The sequence below is a fragment of the Ostrea edulis genome, chromosome 2 (genome assembly GCF_947568905.1).
Source record: "Ostrea edulis chromosome 2, xbOstEdul1.1, whole genome shotgun sequence".
NCBI lineage: Eukaryota > Metazoa > Mollusca > Bivalvia > Ostreida > Ostreidae > Ostrea > Ostrea edulis.
Window position 1 is genome coordinate 97985798 of NC_079165.1, and position 21065 is coordinate 98006862.

The 21065-nt window shown below is 35.9% G+C and overlaps 2 protein-coding genes across 7 annotated transcripts in view; one reads left to right on the forward strand and one right to left on the reverse strand.

The window, feature by feature from the left end:
• Positions 1 to 3136, forward strand: part of LOC125681032 (phosphatidylserine lipase ABHD16A-like) — a 24229-nt gene extending 21093 nt beyond the window's left edge. Inside the window, exon 19 of the mRNA XM_056155697.1 lies at positions 2867 to 3136. Within this exon, the coding sequence (XP_056011672.1) occupies positions 2867 to 2977 (111 nt within the window). The 3' untranslated portion in view covers positions 2978 to 3136. The remainder of the gene's footprint in view (positions 1 to 2866) is intronic.
• Positions 3137 to 3283: 147 nt separating this feature from the next.
• On the reverse strand, positions 3284 to 17235 carry LOC125681034 (uncharacterized). 6 transcript variants are annotated; one of them, XM_048920926.2, is made up of 9 exons: positions 16372 to 17198; positions 8600 to 8659; positions 5911 to 6007; positions 5681 to 5812; positions 5158 to 5291; positions 4562 to 4766; positions 4359 to 4470; positions 4164 to 4193; positions 3284 to 3685 (listed from the first exon to the last, which is right to left on the reverse strand). In XM_048920926.2, exons 1-9 carry the CDS (start codon positions 16603 to 16605, stop codon positions 3430 to 3432), a joined length of 1260 nt encoding a protein of 419 aa, XP_048776883.1. In that variant the 5' UTR covers positions 16606 to 17198; the 3' UTR covers positions 3284 to 3429. The 6 variants fall into 6 exon arrangements, with proteins under 6 accessions (XP_048776883.1, XP_048776881.1, XP_048776884.1 ...); XM_048920924.2 differs by having other exon boundaries at positions 5086 to 5291; XM_048920927.2 differs by lacking the exon at positions 16372 to 17198 and adding an exon at positions 14876 to 14962 and having other exon boundaries at positions 5086 to 5291.
• Between the last annotated feature and the right edge of the window lie 3830 nt (positions 17236 to 21065).

A 21065-nucleotide genomic window follows, 5' to 3' on the forward strand; every position in this document is an offset into this window, starting at 1 on the left:
TTAAGTACCAGTAATTTATACCATGTGAAAGAAATTATCTAAATACATGTAATAGAATAAAAATATGTTTTGAAATATCATTTCTATATTTATCTGAACAATTCAAGAGGTAGTATTGACAAGTTAATTGTTGTAGCAAGGTTAACATGATTTTGTCCTTATGATGAATAAACATCTGAGAGGTGTATCATGTACAAGGACAGTCCCCTCCCCCCTTTTTTTTTTGTAAAATGTTATGAACCTAATTCATGGATATATTCCCAACTGTATATGGTTTGAACTCTCTTGACATATTCAGAACAATCTATGTCAGTGTGGACCATGGATTCTGTTTTCTATTTAATTTTTGACTACGGTGTATAAGTGTTGCATTGTATACAGAGTCAATTTCAAAAGTTCAATACAAAGTAGTACTCACCTTAAGTCACAAGAGTAAGGTTTCAGTTCTGTTAGATTTTTGTATTACTTAAAAGGGCTGATAATCAGATACTTTAAAAGTTTTCCTTTTTTAGCTCACCTGAGCTGAAAGCTCAAGTGAGCTATTCTGATCGCCTGTTGTCCGTCGTCTGTCTGTAAACTTTTACATTTTCAACTTCTTCTCCAGAACCACTGGGCCAATTTCAACCAAACTTGGTCAAAAGCATCCTTAGGTGAAGGGCTTTCAAGTTTGTTCAAATGAAGGGCCATGTCCCTTTCAAAGGGGAGATAATCACAAAAATGCAAAAATAGGGTGGGGTCATTTAAAAATCTTCTCAAGAACCACTGGGCCAGAAGAGCTAAAATTTACGTGAAAGCTTCCTGACATAGTACAGATTCAAGTTTGTTAAAATCATGGCCCCTGGGGGTTGGATGGGGCCACAATAGGGGATCAAAGTTTTACAAGCAAATATATAGGAAAAATCTTTAAAAATCTTCTTCTCAAGAACCACTGAGCCAGAAAAGCTGAGATTTACATGAGAAGAAGATTTTTAAAGATTTTCCCTATATATTTGTAAAACTTTGATCCCCTATTGTGACCCCATCCAACCCCCAGGGGCCATGATTTTCACATACTCAAATCTGCATTATGTCAGGAAGTTTTCAAGAACCACTGAACCAGAAAAGCTGAGATTTACATGACAACTTCCTGACATAATGCAGATTTGAGTATGTGAAAATCATGGCCCTTGGGGGTTGGATGGGGTCACAATAGGGGATCAAAGTTTTACATACAGATATATAGGGAAAATCTTCTTCTCAAGAACCACTGAGCCAGAAAAGCTGAGATTTAATTATATGAAAGTTTCCTGATATAGTGCAGATTCAAGTATGTTAAAATCATGGTACCCGGGGGTAGGATGGGGCCACAATAGGGGATCAAAGTTTAACATACAAATATATAGGGAAAATCTTTTAAAATCTTCTTCTCAAGAACCACTGAGCCAGAAAAGCTGAGATTTACACGAAAGCTTCCTGATATAGTGCAGATTCAAGTTTGTTCAAATCATGGCCCCTGGGGGGTTGGATAGGACCACAATAGGGGATCAAAGTTTTACATACAAATATATAGGGAAAATCTTCATCTCAAGAACCACTGAGCCAGAAAAGCTGAGATTTACATGAAAGCTCCCTGATATAGTGCAGATTCAAGTTTGTTCAAATCATGGTCCCCGGGGGTTGGATGGGGCCACAATAGGGGATCAAAGTTTTACATACAAATATATAGGGAAAATCTTTAAAAATCTTCTTCTTAAGAACCACTGAGCCAGAAAAGCTGATATTTACATGAAGGCTTTCTGACGTAGTGCAGATTCAAGTTTAACAAATTATGGCTCCCTTGGGGGGGGGGGGGGGGGGGGCCACAAGGGGGATCATAGTTTTACATACAAATATATATGAAAAATCTTTAAAAATCTTCTTTTCAAGAACCATTGGGCCAAAGAAGTTCACATTTACATGAAAGCTTTCTGACGTAGTGTAGATTCAAGTTTGCAAAAATCATCGCCTCCAGGGGTAGGTTGGGGCCATAATAGCAGAGCTGCCAACCCTCACGATTTTGGCATAAGGCTTACGATTTTTGGACCGAAAATACACCTTACGATTTCAATATATATATCTTCCGATTTTCGCCTATTTGACATTTCGAAAGTTTTAGAGCTGTTCGTCATTGGTTTTTACTTTTATAATAAACAAGCCATAGTCGTTACTACATTTGTTTGCATAGTCTATATATATACAGAATCTCGATCATTTAATGCTTTGAAATAAACAATATGGCAGCTGCTACTAAACATAAGGCATGTGTTGATGGAAATAACAACAATAATCCCCCAAAGAAGAGCCAGAAATTCAAAGAAAAATATGCAAGTACTCTGTAAACGACTATTTGTTTCAAAGTCAGAAAGGGGGAGTTTGTATGATAAGTGTACAATCTGTTTGACAAACTTCAGCATCTCACGGCGGGGAAAATGACATTAAAACACTTGCCAGAATAACTGACAACAAAAGTTTTAGAAAGTAAAATCAATAAAAGATGTATTTGACGATCTGCAGTTATAAAATGCATAACAATTAGTATTTTTAATTTCTTTAAATTTGGATTTGAAGTATGCCTAAAATTGCTCAGGTTACATATTTATTCATAAAAAAAACCAGCGGCAGGGGGCCGCCTAGGCCCCCGCCTTACTATTTTCCATTTTATAATGTTGACAGCTCTGTAATAGGGACTAAGGTTTTACATGCAAATATATATGGAAAGTCTTCAGATATGGGCCAAGGTGATTCAGGTGAGCGATGTGGCCCATGGGCCTCTTGTTTATATAAAGTATAACTCTTTGAAACCCAATGTCATGACGGAGACATATTGATTAATGGACTTTGTTTGTAGGCATCACGTTATATGGTAGACTTTGATTCCACACACTGCAATCCTCTTCCTGCAACATTTTTCAAAACACCATGGACACCAGACAGTGAGGACCAGCCCAAGTTTTTATGACTAGATCTTTATACCACTGTGAATGCTCAAAATATAGAACGATTCTAATGACATCCTTTTGTCATATTTCACAAAATGAAATTGTTTGCTGAGCAACAAATGTTTTGTCATATTTTATACTTTTCTTATTTAATTAAATTTAGATACACTTACAGAACAGTTTTTGTTGTTTTTTTTCTGTGTGTGGTATATATTATGTATTTTATTTTATGTGTGTGGTATATAAATTTCATTTTCTGCGTGTGGTATATGTATTTTATTTTCTGTGTGTGGTACATGTATTTTGAAAGAAAACAGGAAACATGATGATATTGTACTAATTTAATATCACAACAGTAAGAGTACAAAAAGGTACAAGATTGTTACAAAAACTTAATTATAAAAATATCACAGACTGTTCAAAACAGTATAGAGGGGAAAACAGTGATACACTGCTGAAGTTGTGCAGTATCTTAGCCCCAGTCAGGATGGATGACAAAATGGCGTGGTATAACAGCATGAGGACGAATGTAGTGAGAACTCCAGTTCTGCACAGGGTCGTCGTTCTTGTACTCCGGTAGGTGGTGCCACGTGGTGTGCATCCAGCGGTCTTTTCGTGTGCCAGGGGACAGTAGGCGAAGGTGGTTAAAACGTGAATGTTTCTGCCCCGCAGTTCGTCCCTTTATGGTTATCTTACTAGTATCGGCGTATGGTCCATTTCCTTTCCCACTGAAATAATACGGCAACGGAAGAATGAATTGAAGCTTTTAAAAGAGTATGTGGGAAATAATGAAAGTTTATTTGATTAATGTTTGCCTTCACCTGTTCATTCAAATGCACATTGCTTTTGGAGCAAAATACAAGTGAAAAAAAAAGATAACAAAAAGACAGAATTAAACCGATACAAGATCAGACGATAGAAGCACAAGACTTTTCTACTGCAAGTACCCTGAAAACAAAGAACAGAAGAAGACCGAAGTGAATTCGAATTTATACAAGGTAAAAAAAAAAAAAAAAAAGAGGTGGAAGAAACACAAGCTTTTTACCTACTTTACAAGAATGCCCTCAAAAGAAAGGGCAAAGAAAGTCAGTGTTAAATAATTCTGCAACAAAGGGGGTTTCTTGATAGCAAAGTGTGTAACCGAGTTTGGTGACAGACTGAAGGTCTACAACTACAAAGGGAAGCATGACACGAGAAAGTAAATACCGTAAATATGATGGAAAGTTCCCATCCTCGCTGAAAAGAGAGTCGCCACTTATACGGGATCCATAGTTTTGTTCAGTTTGTTTCTTTTCAACTCGTTTATTATTAAACTTTACAAATTCTGATTTTAAAAAATCAATGTTAGATAATTAAACTGATTGATATTTTGAGAAAGCCTGTCATATCTCCAAGGATTACCTTTCTAATGCATTGAGGACCTGTTCCAAGCGTTTTTTCTGCTCCCCTATGGTCTTTCCCATCAATTTTTCACCAGCAAGTGAATTGAAAAATCTAAGAGCCACATGACGCTCTGGGGAAAAAAAAACACCAAGAAACAATATAACCAACTAGAATCCGAGAGTATTTCAAACTCATTAACAGAAATAGATATTTTAACTTGCCTGCTTCGTTGGCACCCAAAAGCCATTTATCGACAGCATCCTTAGCGTCTGGCTGTAAACTTTTACTAAGAGTTCCCCCTAATTTCTGCTTCTTCTCTGCCATACGCAACACCTTCTCAATAACCTTTCTGTCCGCATTTGGAGCTAATTTCATCCACTGCTCCGCTTTATCCAAAACATGGGGATGAAGAGATTGTCTAAATTCCTGGAATGCAACAAAATGCACGATGCGTAAGTGGATATAATTACTCCATGTATACTGTAGATTCCTAAACATACGCGAGGAATTTATTATCGCGTAATTTCGCGAGAGGCGTCACTCGCGAAATAAAATTATACGCTTTTATTTTTCTATGTGAGCTTTAATCAACGAAGCACACGCGAATTCATGTGATTTGATATACAATGTATATATATAGATATAGATATGAGTCATTTCGTCATGTTAAGTACTCGCGTAAGATAAAGGAATCTATACAGTATATGCTTTGATAACGGTCACTACATAAAGTTAGGCCTCTAACCTCACGTAAGGCGTTATCTTCCCGAGCAGTGAGCCCCCCAAAATTGTTAAGGCTACGGTCCACCATTGGTACCTGATAATGCATGTCAGTCTTGCTCCTCAGCATGGCGGGACTTGATCTTGTAACATCTCCAAGTTTGGTTGGTGATTTGAATCCCCCGTTTGGCTCTTTCCTGGGACTGCATGATCTTAACCTAAGCTCTGGTACTAAAAAAAATAATGCGATCTATAATCATCCAAATTCATCATAAAACTTAATAGAAATATATTGTACATGTAGTTTGTTTTATAGTACAGTTTGACTCGGTCAGTGGTTCTTCTAATAGTTCTAAATTAGTATTGTAATTGTTACTTTCAGAAATGATTGGATTATCCGAATGACTATAACAGTCAATCGGATAATCCAATCATTTCTGAAAGTATAACGCCTTCCATTTGCTCAATGCAATTCTTTATCCCCTGGGGGGTGTCTATTCTCGTTAGATTAAGTACTATGTACATACCATGTGATCTGATCAAAAGAGATGTACTAGCTGCTCCAAGAGTCTAATGTTACTATATATACGTTGTATTGAGTTCAAACTAAGTCTACTCACGTGAATTTTCTCTACTGATTTTCTGAGGTTTTTGTAAACTGGTCAATGATCGTTTGATAGGGGACGGAGCTTTAGGGGTGGGGGAAATGTTCAAGGCATGGATTTCTTCCTCTACTGTCTCTAATCCTCCCACTGCAAATGATGAGGAAATTCGATAAATTTATCTTGTCAATACTAGACTACAGATATTTATGATTTGCTTTGGTTTATTCTGCGTATATCCTTCATACCTGGTGCTTCAGATTTTAGGTGAAGAGGCGGATCATAGTGTTCGACGTTGTCATCAGTGCCGGTAAAACGAGAGGGCATTTGCCAGTTGTTGAATGTCTGTAAAATTAGAATTTACATTTTAGTCATAGACACCCATATTCTCTCATTGCACTCTAACTTCGATATGTATTTGATTTTTGTTAGCACAAAATTTTGGATTTTGCTTCAATGAAGACGCGATTTTTTGGTAACTTTATATTATCATGTAGGTGAATATAAAAATTTTCAATTTTGGTTAGGGCTCCATAGACTGTGGAACTACTTAATTCTGATAAATTCCCTCCAAGTCGGCCTGTGGCGAGGTGTTTGGAATCGGATACATTTATTCATAATTAGAAAATACTTCAATTGATTCATTTTTCAGTTGGAGAAATTTTCTGATGTGCTTAAGATAATTTTCCAACTAGAATATAAAAAACAGAACAAACACACTGTGTGATTTCTTTATAAGATCTTTGATCCGCTCCTTGATCTGATATACGTGGCGATACGGGAGCTGATCTAGACTTGTACTCAGAACTCTCTGTAGAGAAGTGGACAGTCTTAGCCTATACACGGATGTAGACTATACCTGTCCACTTCTCTAAAGAGAATACTAGACTTGAAACAAGACTCCCGCAAGGCAGGGGATGCCTTTAGTAATAAGTGTCTACAAGGTCCCGTAGTGACCTTCACCTTTTGACCCCAAAATCGATTAAATTTTTCCTCACCTGACAAAGCTACATGTGAGGTTTGTTGAGGTGGTAATACATTTAAATATACATGTATTTTAAATGACACTATTCCAAACGCCATCTGACGGGCGAAACAGGTTAAAATGTAATTTCACATTAGACCACCTATTATGTGACCATGTTCTTTTCACAAAGTAATAGTCTTTTGTTGTTGTTTTTTTTTAAATAAATATACTCTATACTGAATTTCAAGTTAAGGAGGCTTTATTTAGATAAACAGTATTACATGTATTTTGAATTAATCCTGAAGTGTCGTTGCGAATGGTTTAACTCGGCTGTGGAATATGAATTTGAATTCAATGGGAAGTTGTCACAGGCTAGAGGCCGTAAAACGAAGTTGTAAAATGCAGACGGTCGCTCTCCAAACACGAGAACTGAAAAGGTGCTGTCGTATATTTAATACAATCGTTAACACAACTGGGTGCTATATGAATTGTGTTTGATGTGAAAGTGCATTCCTCCACCCACGTCGTTTCAAGAGGTCGAATAAAAATCAATTACCTTTCGGGTTCCATTTCCCCTAATTTTAATGAAACTTTTCAAGACAACTTGCGGACGAAGAAACGGACAAACATTTGGATAAATGCGTATTGTTTTTAAAGGAATAAATAATTTATGCTTTTTGAAAATCATATAAAGTATGCTTAGATAGGTCCTTAATAAAAATTTTCGGTTGTGTTTGCTTTGGATAAGAACAAAGTTAATTTGGAAATCATGACCAAACGTTGCATTGTGGTAAATGATTGATTATTCTTCTTTATCGTTCATTGGTAGCTATTGAATGAATGAAATGTACATAGATTCATCAATGCTTTTTATTAGCATTTCTGAAATGACAAAGCAAAACTGGTGAAACAAGAGTTGATCGATGAACTGCAATTACTAAACACTCAAAATGCAGAGTTTGATAAATTGGAGCGCTCCGGTTTGAAGCCTAAAAAGGAACCATTGTTTGTTGAATTAGGATCGCTGAAGCATTCTAACCAGAAAATCACTGAAAGGGGTAGACAGTAGTCATTACAAAAAGTACGCAAATTGTAAATACTTCAATCAAAACTTATTCGATCCCGTGCTAGTTTCATCTGTGTAGGGGTTTAAAGTTCTGTGAGCGCAGTAGGGAAGAAAGGGGTTATTTCATAGTTTAATTTTAAAGTTAGCTCGTGTTTAACTTCTCCAGAACGTAAACGTATTATCAAGTATAATTTATTGCTTTGACATACGCTTAACTTTAACCTGTTGTCTACCACATATTCTAAAGACTTTACATGATTATTCAATTTCTTTGAGACATTCTTTTGACAATATGTTATTAATGGCACATACAGGTCTGTATTTTGGTTTCAATTATTCCAGGTAAAAAGTAATTGTGACTACAACTACAAATCCTACGTGATCACCGGTAACAATGTCCAGAGTCAATTCGTTTTACTCAAGAATACCTAAAAACCACCAATTTTCTGAATTTTCATAGCATCTAAATGAATCCAAAGATCGCAGATTGTAGATAATTAGATCGCCGAGGGATATCCTTTACGTTCTATATATCGACTTTCTCGATATTCACAGCCAGAAGATACATGAATGCCTACTTAAAGCTGAAACATACCATTTTACTTCTGAATAAATGGATGGAATTCGGGTTACAAGAATATACATCTATTCTGAACTTTTTACCAAATTGACTCCGAGTTCGCCTTTACAAACAAGACAGGATTTTTTGAAAGCCAAACGAATTAGATTAACCTTCTGATATCATAATTTTAGGCGTCAAAATAGTGATAATTGGCCAAGAGAAGATTATCACAAAATAACATTTTAGATTTAAGCAGATATTATGGTACAGTGTAGCTTGTTGACAAGCACGACACGATTATGTCACTAAGTGTCCACGCACAAACACACATAAAATCCTTACCTGGCGATTGTTTGGGGCCAGCATGATGTCGGCCACCGTTTCCCTCTTTCTCTGGAAGGGCTGTGAACACAGAAAAAAAAAATAACGAATGCTGAATTTATGAAATCTGTGAAAGTGTGGACAGTGCCCTCAAAATGAACAGTAGACAGCGAAACACCAAACCTGACAGTTTAAACGACACCAGCGCACACTGGTTACCGAGAGCTCCGACAGTAAACATTAAGCCATTTAAAATTAAAATTCTTATCCCCCATATCAATATTTGTTAATTGCTTCTATCATTCATGCATAACCTAGATATTGAAGATTATCGGGGTAGATTTAGTTTTTGGGAGATTATGGAGAAATTTATTGTCGGGTGAAAAATAATTAAAGGGAAATGAATCCTTTTTTCTCTTCTATTCATTAAAAACATTGTAATGCAACTTGCAGAAATTGATATCAGATATTGGTAAGCTGTTTTGTGGATATGTTATTGACAAATCTATACATATAGAAACTCGTAAGAGTATAGAGGGTTTGGGCTGTATACAGTTGTAAGAGTATAGAGGGTTTGGGCTGTATACACTACAGTTGTACCTGCTGTTGTCCTAAGCGTAGATATACCCTCCCTGCAGCTGAGAGCACAATAGAAATGGAGCATATATATCTGGGTAATGGAAAGTGTGTTTAACTTCTTTAACAGTTATACGTTGTGATTCCATGTGATAAGGAACATATGACAGAATGACAATTTTCTTCTATCAATGCCCAATTTGCTTAACCCTTTAACCCATATGATGATAGGGTCAAAGGTGAGTCTGACTATGAAGTTTCAGATTAATGACAAGGAAAATCTAGGAAGGTCCAGACACCGTTTTCGTACATCAGCGTCCATTTTGATTGAAATTTGACCTTTTCATCCAAAATCGATAAGGGTCATCCTCATCCAATGGTGAATACCAATCTCTCACCAGAGGGCGTTACGCTACGCTCCACAACAAGAGAAGCTTGCGTAGCGTGCCCTCTGGTGAGAGAATGGGTGAATACAGGAACCCCAGGTGATAAGGAAAACCATTTAAGTCCCGGAAACCGATTTCTGTATCAGAGTCCAGACCTCATAAACTGAGAAGAGACTAAAGTCTAAGATAAGAATCTGTATATCTCCTTAAGCTTGCCTTGTTAAAATCACATGAATTCTTTGTCATTTTGAATCGAATTCAAAATATTATTTCAAAATGAATTTCTTTGGCTTGTAAATCTGAAAATTTCATGAATAAGTTCAATCTGAAAATTTGACAAAAATATATTCTCAGTCTATGGTCATGGGGCTAGTTAAAAGCCATAGAATAGAAATTCATGGTGATGAAGATTTTAAATATGATCTGAAATGTCGATAAAGGATTTGTGTCATTTTATCAAGTCTACGATATATGATACAGGATTACAAAATATTGCTGTGGCCTTCAACTCGACATTTAGATATATCGACGACGTTTTGTCTGTTGATAATACTCATTTTCATTCATATGTCGGTTCGGTATACTAGTATATCCCAGTGGACTCGAAATAAAAGACATCACAAAGTATTCTACATCTGCTTCATACTTGGATATTTTATTGCACATAGATGTTAACGGCAAAGTAACAAATCAACTTATGACAGTCGGGATGATTTCAGCTTCTCCGTCGTCAACTTCCCATATTAATGTAGCAATACTCCATTATCACCTGCGTGTGGCGTTTATGTCTCTCCGCTGATTCGATACACAAGAGCATGCTCTGCATATGATTAGTTCTCAAATCGATACAATCTACTGACCAAGACGTTAATGTTAGAGATTTCAACAGTCTCTTTTACATCAGCAGTTTGTAAATCCCATCGTCGTTATAACGGTCCAATTTACAAATATAACTTGTCAGTGGGTAAAATGCTGCCTAATGTATTTCATACCAATTGTTAGGCTGTTCTTCACGTACTAATTTTGACTACGGATTACTCCGTTTTACTGATCAAGATATAGGGCGCACGGCAGTATGACCGGTCAACAGGGAATTCTTACTCCTCCTAGGCATCTGACCCACCTCTGGTGTGTCCAGGGGTCCGTGTTTGCCCTACTCTTAATTTTTGTATTATATATGAGAATTATGGGATTGATCACTGTCACGGTTTATGGTCATGAAACCAGTTTGCTTGATCTTTGATCTTTTGAACTCAAAATTTGGATAAGTATGTGTGAAAAGTATGGTGGACCCAGATAAAAGAGGAAATCAATCATGATCCGGGAATAACTAGGGATCATTCTCATTCTCTGAACCGTCAGTGTTTTGAAGTACGGTGACTCAGTTGAAAATGGTTATCACTAAAGGCCCAGACACCGTTATCTTATATCAGTGTCCAGTTCATTTTACCTTTGACCTCAAAATCGATACGATCATCTTGCAAGTATGTGTGTAAAGTGTGGCGACTCCACGTGAACAGGAAAATCCCTTGAGACGACGGACATACGGACAGTACGACAACCTGATTCCAGTATAGCTCTGTGTCGCTAGGTATAACTAGAGATTCTCAAGAGTCTTAACTTTTCAAATGAGTCGAATACTTGTATAAAGTTTGAAAATTAAAAACAAAGATTTTGCATGCAGTGATTCTGAAGAAGAAAATAATATTGCATTACTGAGTTTTAACCCAATAGAAATATTAAGATTGAGATCGCTCTAAAGTTGACAACACTTGTATCTGGTACGATAACCTGGCATGCAACAGCACACATGTTTCGTAACAGAAGATTTTGTCTTGGTCAGTTAAAAGCCATGGTGACCATATTGGCATTTTGAACGGTCAATTTAAAAGTACATTTGTATTTACATTTACAACTGTTTTCAAAGTGATAACTGTTTGAAGTTCCGATGTGATAATTTCCCCCACATACACAATTTCCATTGAAATCTATTGCTTGTCATTGGAAGACACATTTTGTTTCAATCTGGTTAGATCCGGATTTAGTGCCGTCTGTCCGCGTGCATCTTCCGTGAATATGACACATTCCACAAACTCCGCAACCTATATTTCGCGACATTGTTGAAGTTTTTGGAAAATATGTTTTCTGGTTTATATTTTACCTTTTGTTTGAATTTAGCATAATAAATAACATTTACATTTGTTATACAATGGTGGTTTTTTTTTTTTTTTGGTTTTTATTTTTTTTTATTTTGTGAATTTAGAGTTTGTCATTCTTGGATTCCTGCTTTAATAGACTATTCCTGGACTATTTCCATTTACCATCATTCAGATATGGAAATCGTTACCAAATATGGAGACTAGTTACGGTCAGGTGATTTTCAGCTGTTATTTAAATGAATTGAATATATTTTATTGACAAAGGGATTAGGCACAAAATTGCCCTCTCCCATTACAATAATTCATAAAATTGTCATACATTATTAGTAATCTACAATATTATCTACAAGTTCATAACCCCACCCCCACCCCCGAAAATCTTATAGGTCAATGCTATATATATTTTACGTACTTGAAAGTATTTATATCAAATAAAGTATAGAAATATATATATATATATATATATATATATATATATATATATATATAATAAAATGTCTTTCTTTGGTTTATTACACGGAAGGTGAAGGTCGCAAACATTGCAGGGGGAAAAATTGCATATCTGGCTATTGTTAACTAGGAAACTGATAATTTATGCATGCAGTTGGAGAACTACAAAGTGTCTCTGTTGAACGCATGCAGCCAGAGAACTACATCGCGTCTCTGTTGAACGCAGCACTTGTCCGCGGCCACAAGAGCAACATTTGAACAAATATAGTGACTGGGAATACAGCTGCACCGGAGAAGAAGTCGAAAAAGGATCAGAACAGAATCCTTTTCTGACTTTTTTAAGCTCGAGCTACATCCTTGCTATATTACATCACATAACAGATTATTAATGGGCATTTTGCCATATGTCTCATTACAGATCCATGAGGAGGGGATCCAACTAGTCAGAAAAAAGAAGCATATTTGTTATATAATGAAACAAAAGGAATCCTCTGACATCGCAGTAATTATATCTTATTAAGAGATGAATAAGTTTAAAATCCGCAAGTTTTGCTATTGAGTCTGTATATATGATATTTAAACGTGTTTATAATCCCTTCCCGCCCACACACCACTGACCACCCCCCACCCCCCCACCCCGACCCAAACTAATTCTCAGTAATGCAGCTACATGATAGCCAAACCAACGTACAGCGCACATAGATTTTGAAAGGCTGGTGTACAGCTAATTATATATATATATATATTTACAATTGGTAGAAGTTTGCTTAGTTTTATAATTGAAAATGACTTACCCATACTCGCACCATATCTGGATTTGTATTGAAACAAACAATTAAAGGAGCTGTAATTAATGGTTTAACTGTTTAAGGAGGAGATAAGCAGGTGGATCGGGTTCAGCCTGTCTTTGTTCATTCACAATGCTATTGAACTGATTGTAAGGAGCGCATGTCAGTATGTTTGTGCTGAAGTTTAAAAGACAATGTCTTGATGTCTGCAGATTTATGTCCCGATATAATCGGAATGGGTTCCTTACAGGTAAACTAGCTATAATCAAATGAGTATAAATTAATTAGCTTACTAGTCTAATATTAATCAAAAATTAATCAAACTTGTGGCAATATTGTAAATTTGAAATTTGGCAAACACTACCCGGAAAACTGCCAAACGTTAACTCCTCGGCTCAGGCTCATGGATTCTTGTAAAGAAAGACAACTCTTCTAGAAATGTGCGCTAAATGCTAAATTCACTGACTGAAATTGATGTTACATAGTGTGCACGTAACGCTCCCCTTTTTAGCCGCACTAGCTGCTCATTATCCCTGATTATCAAAAGTGAAATGTCGAACGTCTATTTGTTACATACAGTTAGGCTGGCACACAGGCATTGGATTGAACATTATCTGAGGTTTCATACGAAATAATTTGAAAATCACGTATATATCCAGTGTCGAATGTTGGCAAAGGATCAATCATACTCTTAATATGATCCGGTCGTGGCTCGAACCCACATCCTACCACTCAAAATAAGAAACCTCTCTGATGAGCTGCATCGGATCTCTAGGATGTCATCATGATGCCTTGAATAGATTATCATTTACGTGTACACTTACACATATACGTTGAAAACATCAAATCAAGGTGCTTGATACATTTCATTTCATTTATTCTCTTAAACCATTCACGATGGTACATAAATATGACTTTGTAATCATGATATAGCAGCCTGATTGTTGGTATTGCAATATGGGAAGACATAATTTAGGGCTGGACCAGGAATCAAACCCGGGACCCCTGCATTACTAATCATGTGCTCTATTCACCGACGTTTCCAGGCCGATATCCACGGTCCACATACCACACTCCTCCCTCCTTTAATTGTCTTCGCCTTCCGAGTCGAAGACACACAACCCAGATTCTTTTTGCCCTTGGCAGGACTTTCATCTGAAGTCCAAGTGTGGTCACGGTACCAAATGTAATAAAGGAAATTAGATGATTTACTACTGGACCGGGAATCGAACCCGGGATTCCTGCATTACTAGTCAGGTGCTCTAGCACCGAGCTACCCAGGCCGATATCCACGGATCATATAGCCCTAAATATTTAAGAAATATGTAGGTTTTCTACCGTCTGATTTCAATCACACCTCTCACTTATACTGCCGTATTTTGATTGTCGTCGCGACGATAATCAAAATACAGGAGTGAGGGAGGGGTGGGATTTTGATCAGACTGGGTTTTTGAAAGTACACGTACGATATGATATATACGTCGAGCCTCTCCACACCGGCCTATACAATAGAGCGCGTTAGCGGCTCCATGAAATATTAGTACAAGCCAATGTGAAGCGGCTAAAGATATATCTCATAAACTTTCAAAATAGAAGGAAGATATCTTATATATTTACATTCTAGTAAAATTCATACGCGGTGGTTATATACTACAAGTGTATTCATACGCAGTGAATAATTAGCCCAATTCCTTCAGTTTCAGTTATTAAGCGGAGTCATTGTACACATGCGCTTTTAACCATACGGAATTCTTCGATTCAGTCAAGTCATAAAAACCACATATTTACAAACTCGGAAGATTTTAATACTTTCAATAAAATGAATAACAAGATTTTGAGGAATTTTTTTTTAGTATTCTTATTTACCTAATGATATTACAGTTATGGATCTTATGTAGAATTATGTGTTGTCCAGCTAAAAGACTGAAATATACATACCACGGAGACCACGATGTCCGGGAGTTTCCCGGTTGTCGACATCCTTGCTTATTATTCCCAAGGAACACTCTGTCCTAACCGAAGTCAGCGCATTGGTGATTAATGTTATGTACCGGGGTATATGTTTTAGGCTTAAAAGATTGGTGAATTAAGCCAGATAAGATTTATTTGAATAGAAAGTCTGCTGTTAGTAATCTATCTGGATTAGAACTATTATACAACCGGAGAATGAACTGAAAAAATCAAATTCTGTGAGTGATCGTTCATTTCATACTTTAACTTTTATAGTATTTTAATGCATTAATCAGATTTTGATAGAGCAGTATTTTAAACAAGTTTTAATTTTTTCCGATATTTAATTGCAAGTAATAAGACTTATTTAATCATTGGTGCCTGAGCATTTGAATATGGGAAAGGGACATAAGCGATGATTGCCGTGCTCTTTATCGCTATTGACAATTGTAGAATATAATGTTAATATTTCAGAGATTTTTTGTTTTATTTCAGAGATTTATATAAATATATTTCAGAGGGTTTTTTATGATTGTTATTAATTTTTGATTGATTGTGTGACATTGGCCAAAAGGGAGGAATAAAATTGACATGTTTTAAATAGCCATTTAATTTGAAATGCTTAAAACTTGTATAATAGCTATATATATATATATATATATATATATATATATATATATATATATATATATACTCTCAGTGTCTTTCAGCAAGCGAGTACTGGATCTATTGTGAGGAGTTGTAAGAAATCCCGTAGCAAAGACTTAAATGGTCATTAAATGACCCATTGTCACGGGCACAACAGCTAAAATTTGAATCTTTACATCATCATCTTAGTCACACCGATAGAAAATATTCACTAACAAGCCGCAATGTATTTAACAATCTCAATAATCATCGACATATGAAACTTGAAGAGATCTATTTATAAGTATACAGAAGCAGAAATCAGATTATAGCAAAGGGCTTTGACCCACAATACAGTTGTATGTCAAATTGTATTTGGTCATTGAAATCAAATAAGAATTCTTGTGACGATTTTACGCCTTTCTGACCATTTGGTTCAGATCTCGAGTGGGTCAAGAACATACGACCTCTCAATAAGGATGCGGTAGACAGAAGAGATATTGAAAGTCTACCATAGGTATATCATTCTCAGTTATACAACTAAGTGTCCATAATGCAAGTGAACCTTGCGTCTATTGTTACGTACATCTATATAGCTTCTGTATATTGTAATTTTGAATTTAAATGAATGTTAAGTGTCTGTATATTTTGTACTGAGAATGATATATTCATTAATTAAAGAATCAAATTTTATAGCCAATTTCTAGAATCATATGACCAACATTACGATAGTCTTTAAATAACAATTGGTATATTAAAACGTTGACGTTACTACATTGGCAAAGTTCGTGGACTCCTTTCGTTGCTAGGGAAGTCCTTATAAGACTTCACTTGGATTTAAAGTAAAATGTTCCTACCTCCACCTCATAGTCAGGTTCCTCCAACTTGAATTCTCTTGGTCCCAAATAGTCTTTGTGAGTGACAGTGTTGTATTTATCCCATGTACGTTTGGAACCGGCGGAGGGAGGTAGCAACCCTTCGCTGTTGTCATTCAACATCCGTAACTGTCGAGCCATCCAATTTCCCGGAGGAATCTGTTCCGGAATTTCCATATCCGTCTTTATCGGAGCATTGGCAACTTCAGCAGCCATGCTAGAAATTTTCTTCTAAAAGGCTATAAAAATCCTTTGATTTTTCAAAAAATCCTTCACTAATTTTTCATTGCCTTCTCGCTGCACCTTAATCCATTGTTGTGTTAATTAATAGCTTAGATTGGTATAAATCCTTTCCTGCAGTTGTCGTATTAGCAGCAAATCTCCAATGCTGGCAGTCGTGAAAGACGATTTAAAGCACTGTGTATTTCTTCCACAGGGCTCTATAGCAAAGATATATTCTGTTAATCACTTTGATCTAATTTGCATATTTGATAAAATGCTATATGAGGTCGTCTGAAGGTGGGTTTGATTATTGAATAAACAGGCCCCGTGGAGGTTTCGTTCGTTCGCCAAGGAATACCAAATATGAAAGTCGTTTACAGTGTCTAAAGAAAATTTACTATGTGCAAAATGCATTATCTAGTAATATAAAAGTCAAACGTAAATCCTTTGTTTCCCTTTAAATAAACTTCACAAGTTTTATCATTTGAATGCCCGACAAGGTATGAATAATTCGACACTAGAATGATATGGCTGATTACAACTATAACTTGTAAATAACCCCACTGTAAAATACATTGTCTTAGAACAATGTAACGTTTTATCATGTCTAACTCATACGTATTCTACTCGTGTTGCTAAGGCCACACTCCCATGGATACCCATTCGGCGACGCCCATTCTTGCCAGCAAAGGTTGATCCATGCCATACTCCTTATCAGTTGATATCTAGCAATTTGACGCTCTTTAATTTCTTTTGTTCCTGCTTAATAAGAGCGGTGTGTTAATTGTGCACCCCTACACCGATTTTCAAGCTGGTTATCAGCCTTATGTTATATTGGTGTTGTGTTGTTCAAATAATTTGATATTTTAATCTGATAAAGTTCACTGTATTGCCGTCCAAAAAAACCTGGCGATCAAGTCATCAATAAGGCGTCAATCACATCACTGCACAAGTACCCCCATCATGTATACATGTATTTGACCTTGTGCATGGAACAAATTCACACGACTTCATCACAAACCAATACGCTACAGTTAAGGAAGCTTCCACCCTCATTTAACTTTGTCTCATTATGGGCGCAAAGTAGAAAAAACTTTACCTTAATTTTCATTTAATTTAATCAATAACCTAAGAAAATGTACATGTTGCCACCTTTTTAAAGATAAAGACATACATAAACAAGTACATTTTATATATCAATATCAGAAAATTAATCGTCGTTAGCCACGGTAATACCTCCCTACTTCATTGATGTAGTGCAGACGGAGAGAATAGGTACGAAAGCCTATCTATTAGTATCATGTAAAAATAAATTCACGTTCCATTATCTCGTAATTACGAGAAAAGATCTCGTTATTACCGGCTAATTATCTCGTAACTAAGAGAACGATCTCGTAATTACAAGATAATCATCTCGAAATTAACAAGAAAATATCTCGTTATTACGAGAAATAATCTCGTAATTACGAGATAATTATCTCGAAATTACGAGAAAAAATCTCGAAATTACGAGAAAATATATGAAAACATGTACATATAAAACCGAGTTGCCCATTTTATGAATAGTCTTGTAAGCGTTTGATTTGGTAAACGGGAAAATGTACGATGTGAATAATTTTATCGAAAATTTATTTTGCAATTTTGGGATTATCCTTTAATGCTGAAATTGTTTGAAATAAAATGATGCTCAACAAATAACTATTTTCCTCTTTGTTGCTCGGTCAGCAAATCGGAATGATCTTAAAAGTGTTTGGTTTGTCAACACAATGATTGCTTCATGTTAAACTGAAATTTATCAAGATACATGTATAAAACGAAACAAGTCAAACATGTAATAATTCAATGAGACTGACGAAAAAGGTGACCACAGCCTCCATTAAAAATGGTATAGGAATCGCTCAATAATTCCAAATATTTATTCGCTTTAATCACTTGTGTTTTTTTTTTTTTTGGTTTTTTTTTTTTTTTTTGTAGCTAGAGAACATTAATTCATCAGATGAATCAATGATTATTCATTCATTCTATTTCTTTCGTCTTTGTTTTTTTTTTTTTTTTTTTATAAATTTCATTGGTTTTTTTTTATCATTTGAGAACACTACACCACAGAAATACGATATGGATGAAAAGTGGAGTATATGTACAACAATATTATTGAAATTGAAAACTTTAAAATTTACTTTATTTAGCCGAAAAATGCAGTTTTGGTAGAAAGTGATCTGAAACAAGAGGCTCATGAAGCTCAGCTGAGTCACCTTGGCCTATATTTAAAGATTTTTTTCTATATATTAGCAAGTAAAACTTTGATAACTATTGTGGCGCTAACCTACCCCAAGGGCCATGATTTTTACAAACTTGAATCTGCAATGTGTCATGAAGCTTTCACGTAAATGTAATCTTTTTTGGTCCAATGGTTCTTGAGAACTAAGATTGTTAAAGATTTTCTCTATATAATTGTATGAAAATTTGCATTTCTTGTAGCTCAATCCTACCTTTGGAGGCCATGATTTTAACAAACTTTAATCTGCACTACGTCAGGAAGCTTTCATATTTATAAATGTAAACTTTTATGACCAAGTGGTTCTTGACATAATTGTATGTAAAACTTTGATCCCCTATTGTGGCCCCATCCTACCCCCGGGGGGGTCATGATTTTAACTAACTTGAATCTGCATTATAACAGGAAGCTTTCATGTAAATTTGTACTTTCGTGGCCCTGTGGTTCTTGAGAAGATTTTCAAATATTCGCAGGTAAAACTTTGATCCCCTATTGTGGCCCCAACCTACCCTTGGGGGTCATGGTTTTAACAAAATTGAATATGCATCATATCAGGAAGCTTTCATGTAAATTTCAGCTTTTCTGGCCCAGTGGCTCTTGAGAAGATTTTTAAATAACCCCACCCTATTTATGAGATTGGGGCATGGTCCTTCATTTGAACAAACTAGAAAGCCCTTCACCCAAGGATGTTTGTTGCCAAGTTTGGTTGAAATTGGCCCAGTGGTTCTGGAGAAAACAGTCGAAATTGTAAATTTAAAAAAATTACAGACGGACGGACAACAGGCAATCAGAAAAGCTCACTTGAGCTTTCAGCTCAGGTGAGCTATAGAAGAGTTAAATCCCCTGCTTGACTCGAACCCGCGACACGATCTACAGAGCTACTCAGGTAGGTAATTATAGACAAATATTGTTGATATTCACTTTTCCATTCATGTTTTAAAAGGAATTCAGTCATTATGGCGATGTAGTATACTTCGTTAAGGGTTCATCAAATAAAAATAATCCACTGTAGGAATTTTCAAAATTTTGTTTACTGCTCGATTTATTTCACCTAGAATTTAACATTGAAGTATATGGAAAAAGCATGTTTTATTACAAGATTTTAAAAACAAATTACTTGGTAGAAAGTTACAAACACTTTCTCTTATTGAAAATATGAAATAACATTAATCATTGACCATACACATTTTTAGAAAATTAGATTTTTCTTATTTTTACAAAGGGCAGACAACTCTTCCAAAAAGTCTTAAGTGCAAAAAGGTCAGCTTCTAATCATTTACCATTTATGTGCATTTCATCTGCTTCATTTTCATCATTATTTAACAATAAACATTTATGTTGATCTAAATCCTTCAATCTTTACTTCAATCGTTGCGTGCAAATAATTTCATAACACTTAAATTCGGCGTTTCCTATGTAATCAATTAAAGACCATTAGGATGAGCGCAGAAAAGCACATTTGGTGCTGAATGTTAGAATAAGCGCAGCAAAGCACAAAACCGGGTTCTGAATGTTAGAGTGAGCGCAGAAAGTACCAAATCTGGTACTGAATGTTAAAATGAGCACAGCAAAGTACAAAATCGGGTCCTGAATGTTCGGATAAGCGTAGCAAGCAAAACACCAGGTTCTGAATGCTAGGGTGAGCCCAAAAAAGCACAACATCGAGTGCTGAAAGTTAGGATAAACCCAAAAAGTACATCTGGGGCTGAATGTTAAAATGAGCATTGAAAAGTACAACATCAGTGCTGAAAGTTAGGATAAACCCGAAAATACATCTGCTGGTGCTGATTGTTAGGACGAGCCCAGAAAAGCACAACATCTGGTGCTGAATGTTAAAATGAGCACCGAAAAGCACATCTGGTGCTGAATGTTCAAATGAGCCCAGAAAAGTACAACACCGGGGATGAGCACAACAAAGTAAGACATTGGGGTGCTGAATGATGGCGTTGTCATTCGCAGCAGCAGAGAATCGCTAATGCTTCTGTCATCTTATGACGTACATGTATAAACAACGCCATCGTCGCAAACCACGCCTATTTTCTCCATTCACACTGGTAGGTACCCCCGGACTAATTAACGTGGCTCCAGACGATGGATTTATTCACTCAAACCATATACAATGGTACATACAATTAAAATTACAATCACGAACAGCATAGGGAAATGTTTTACTTGTTTC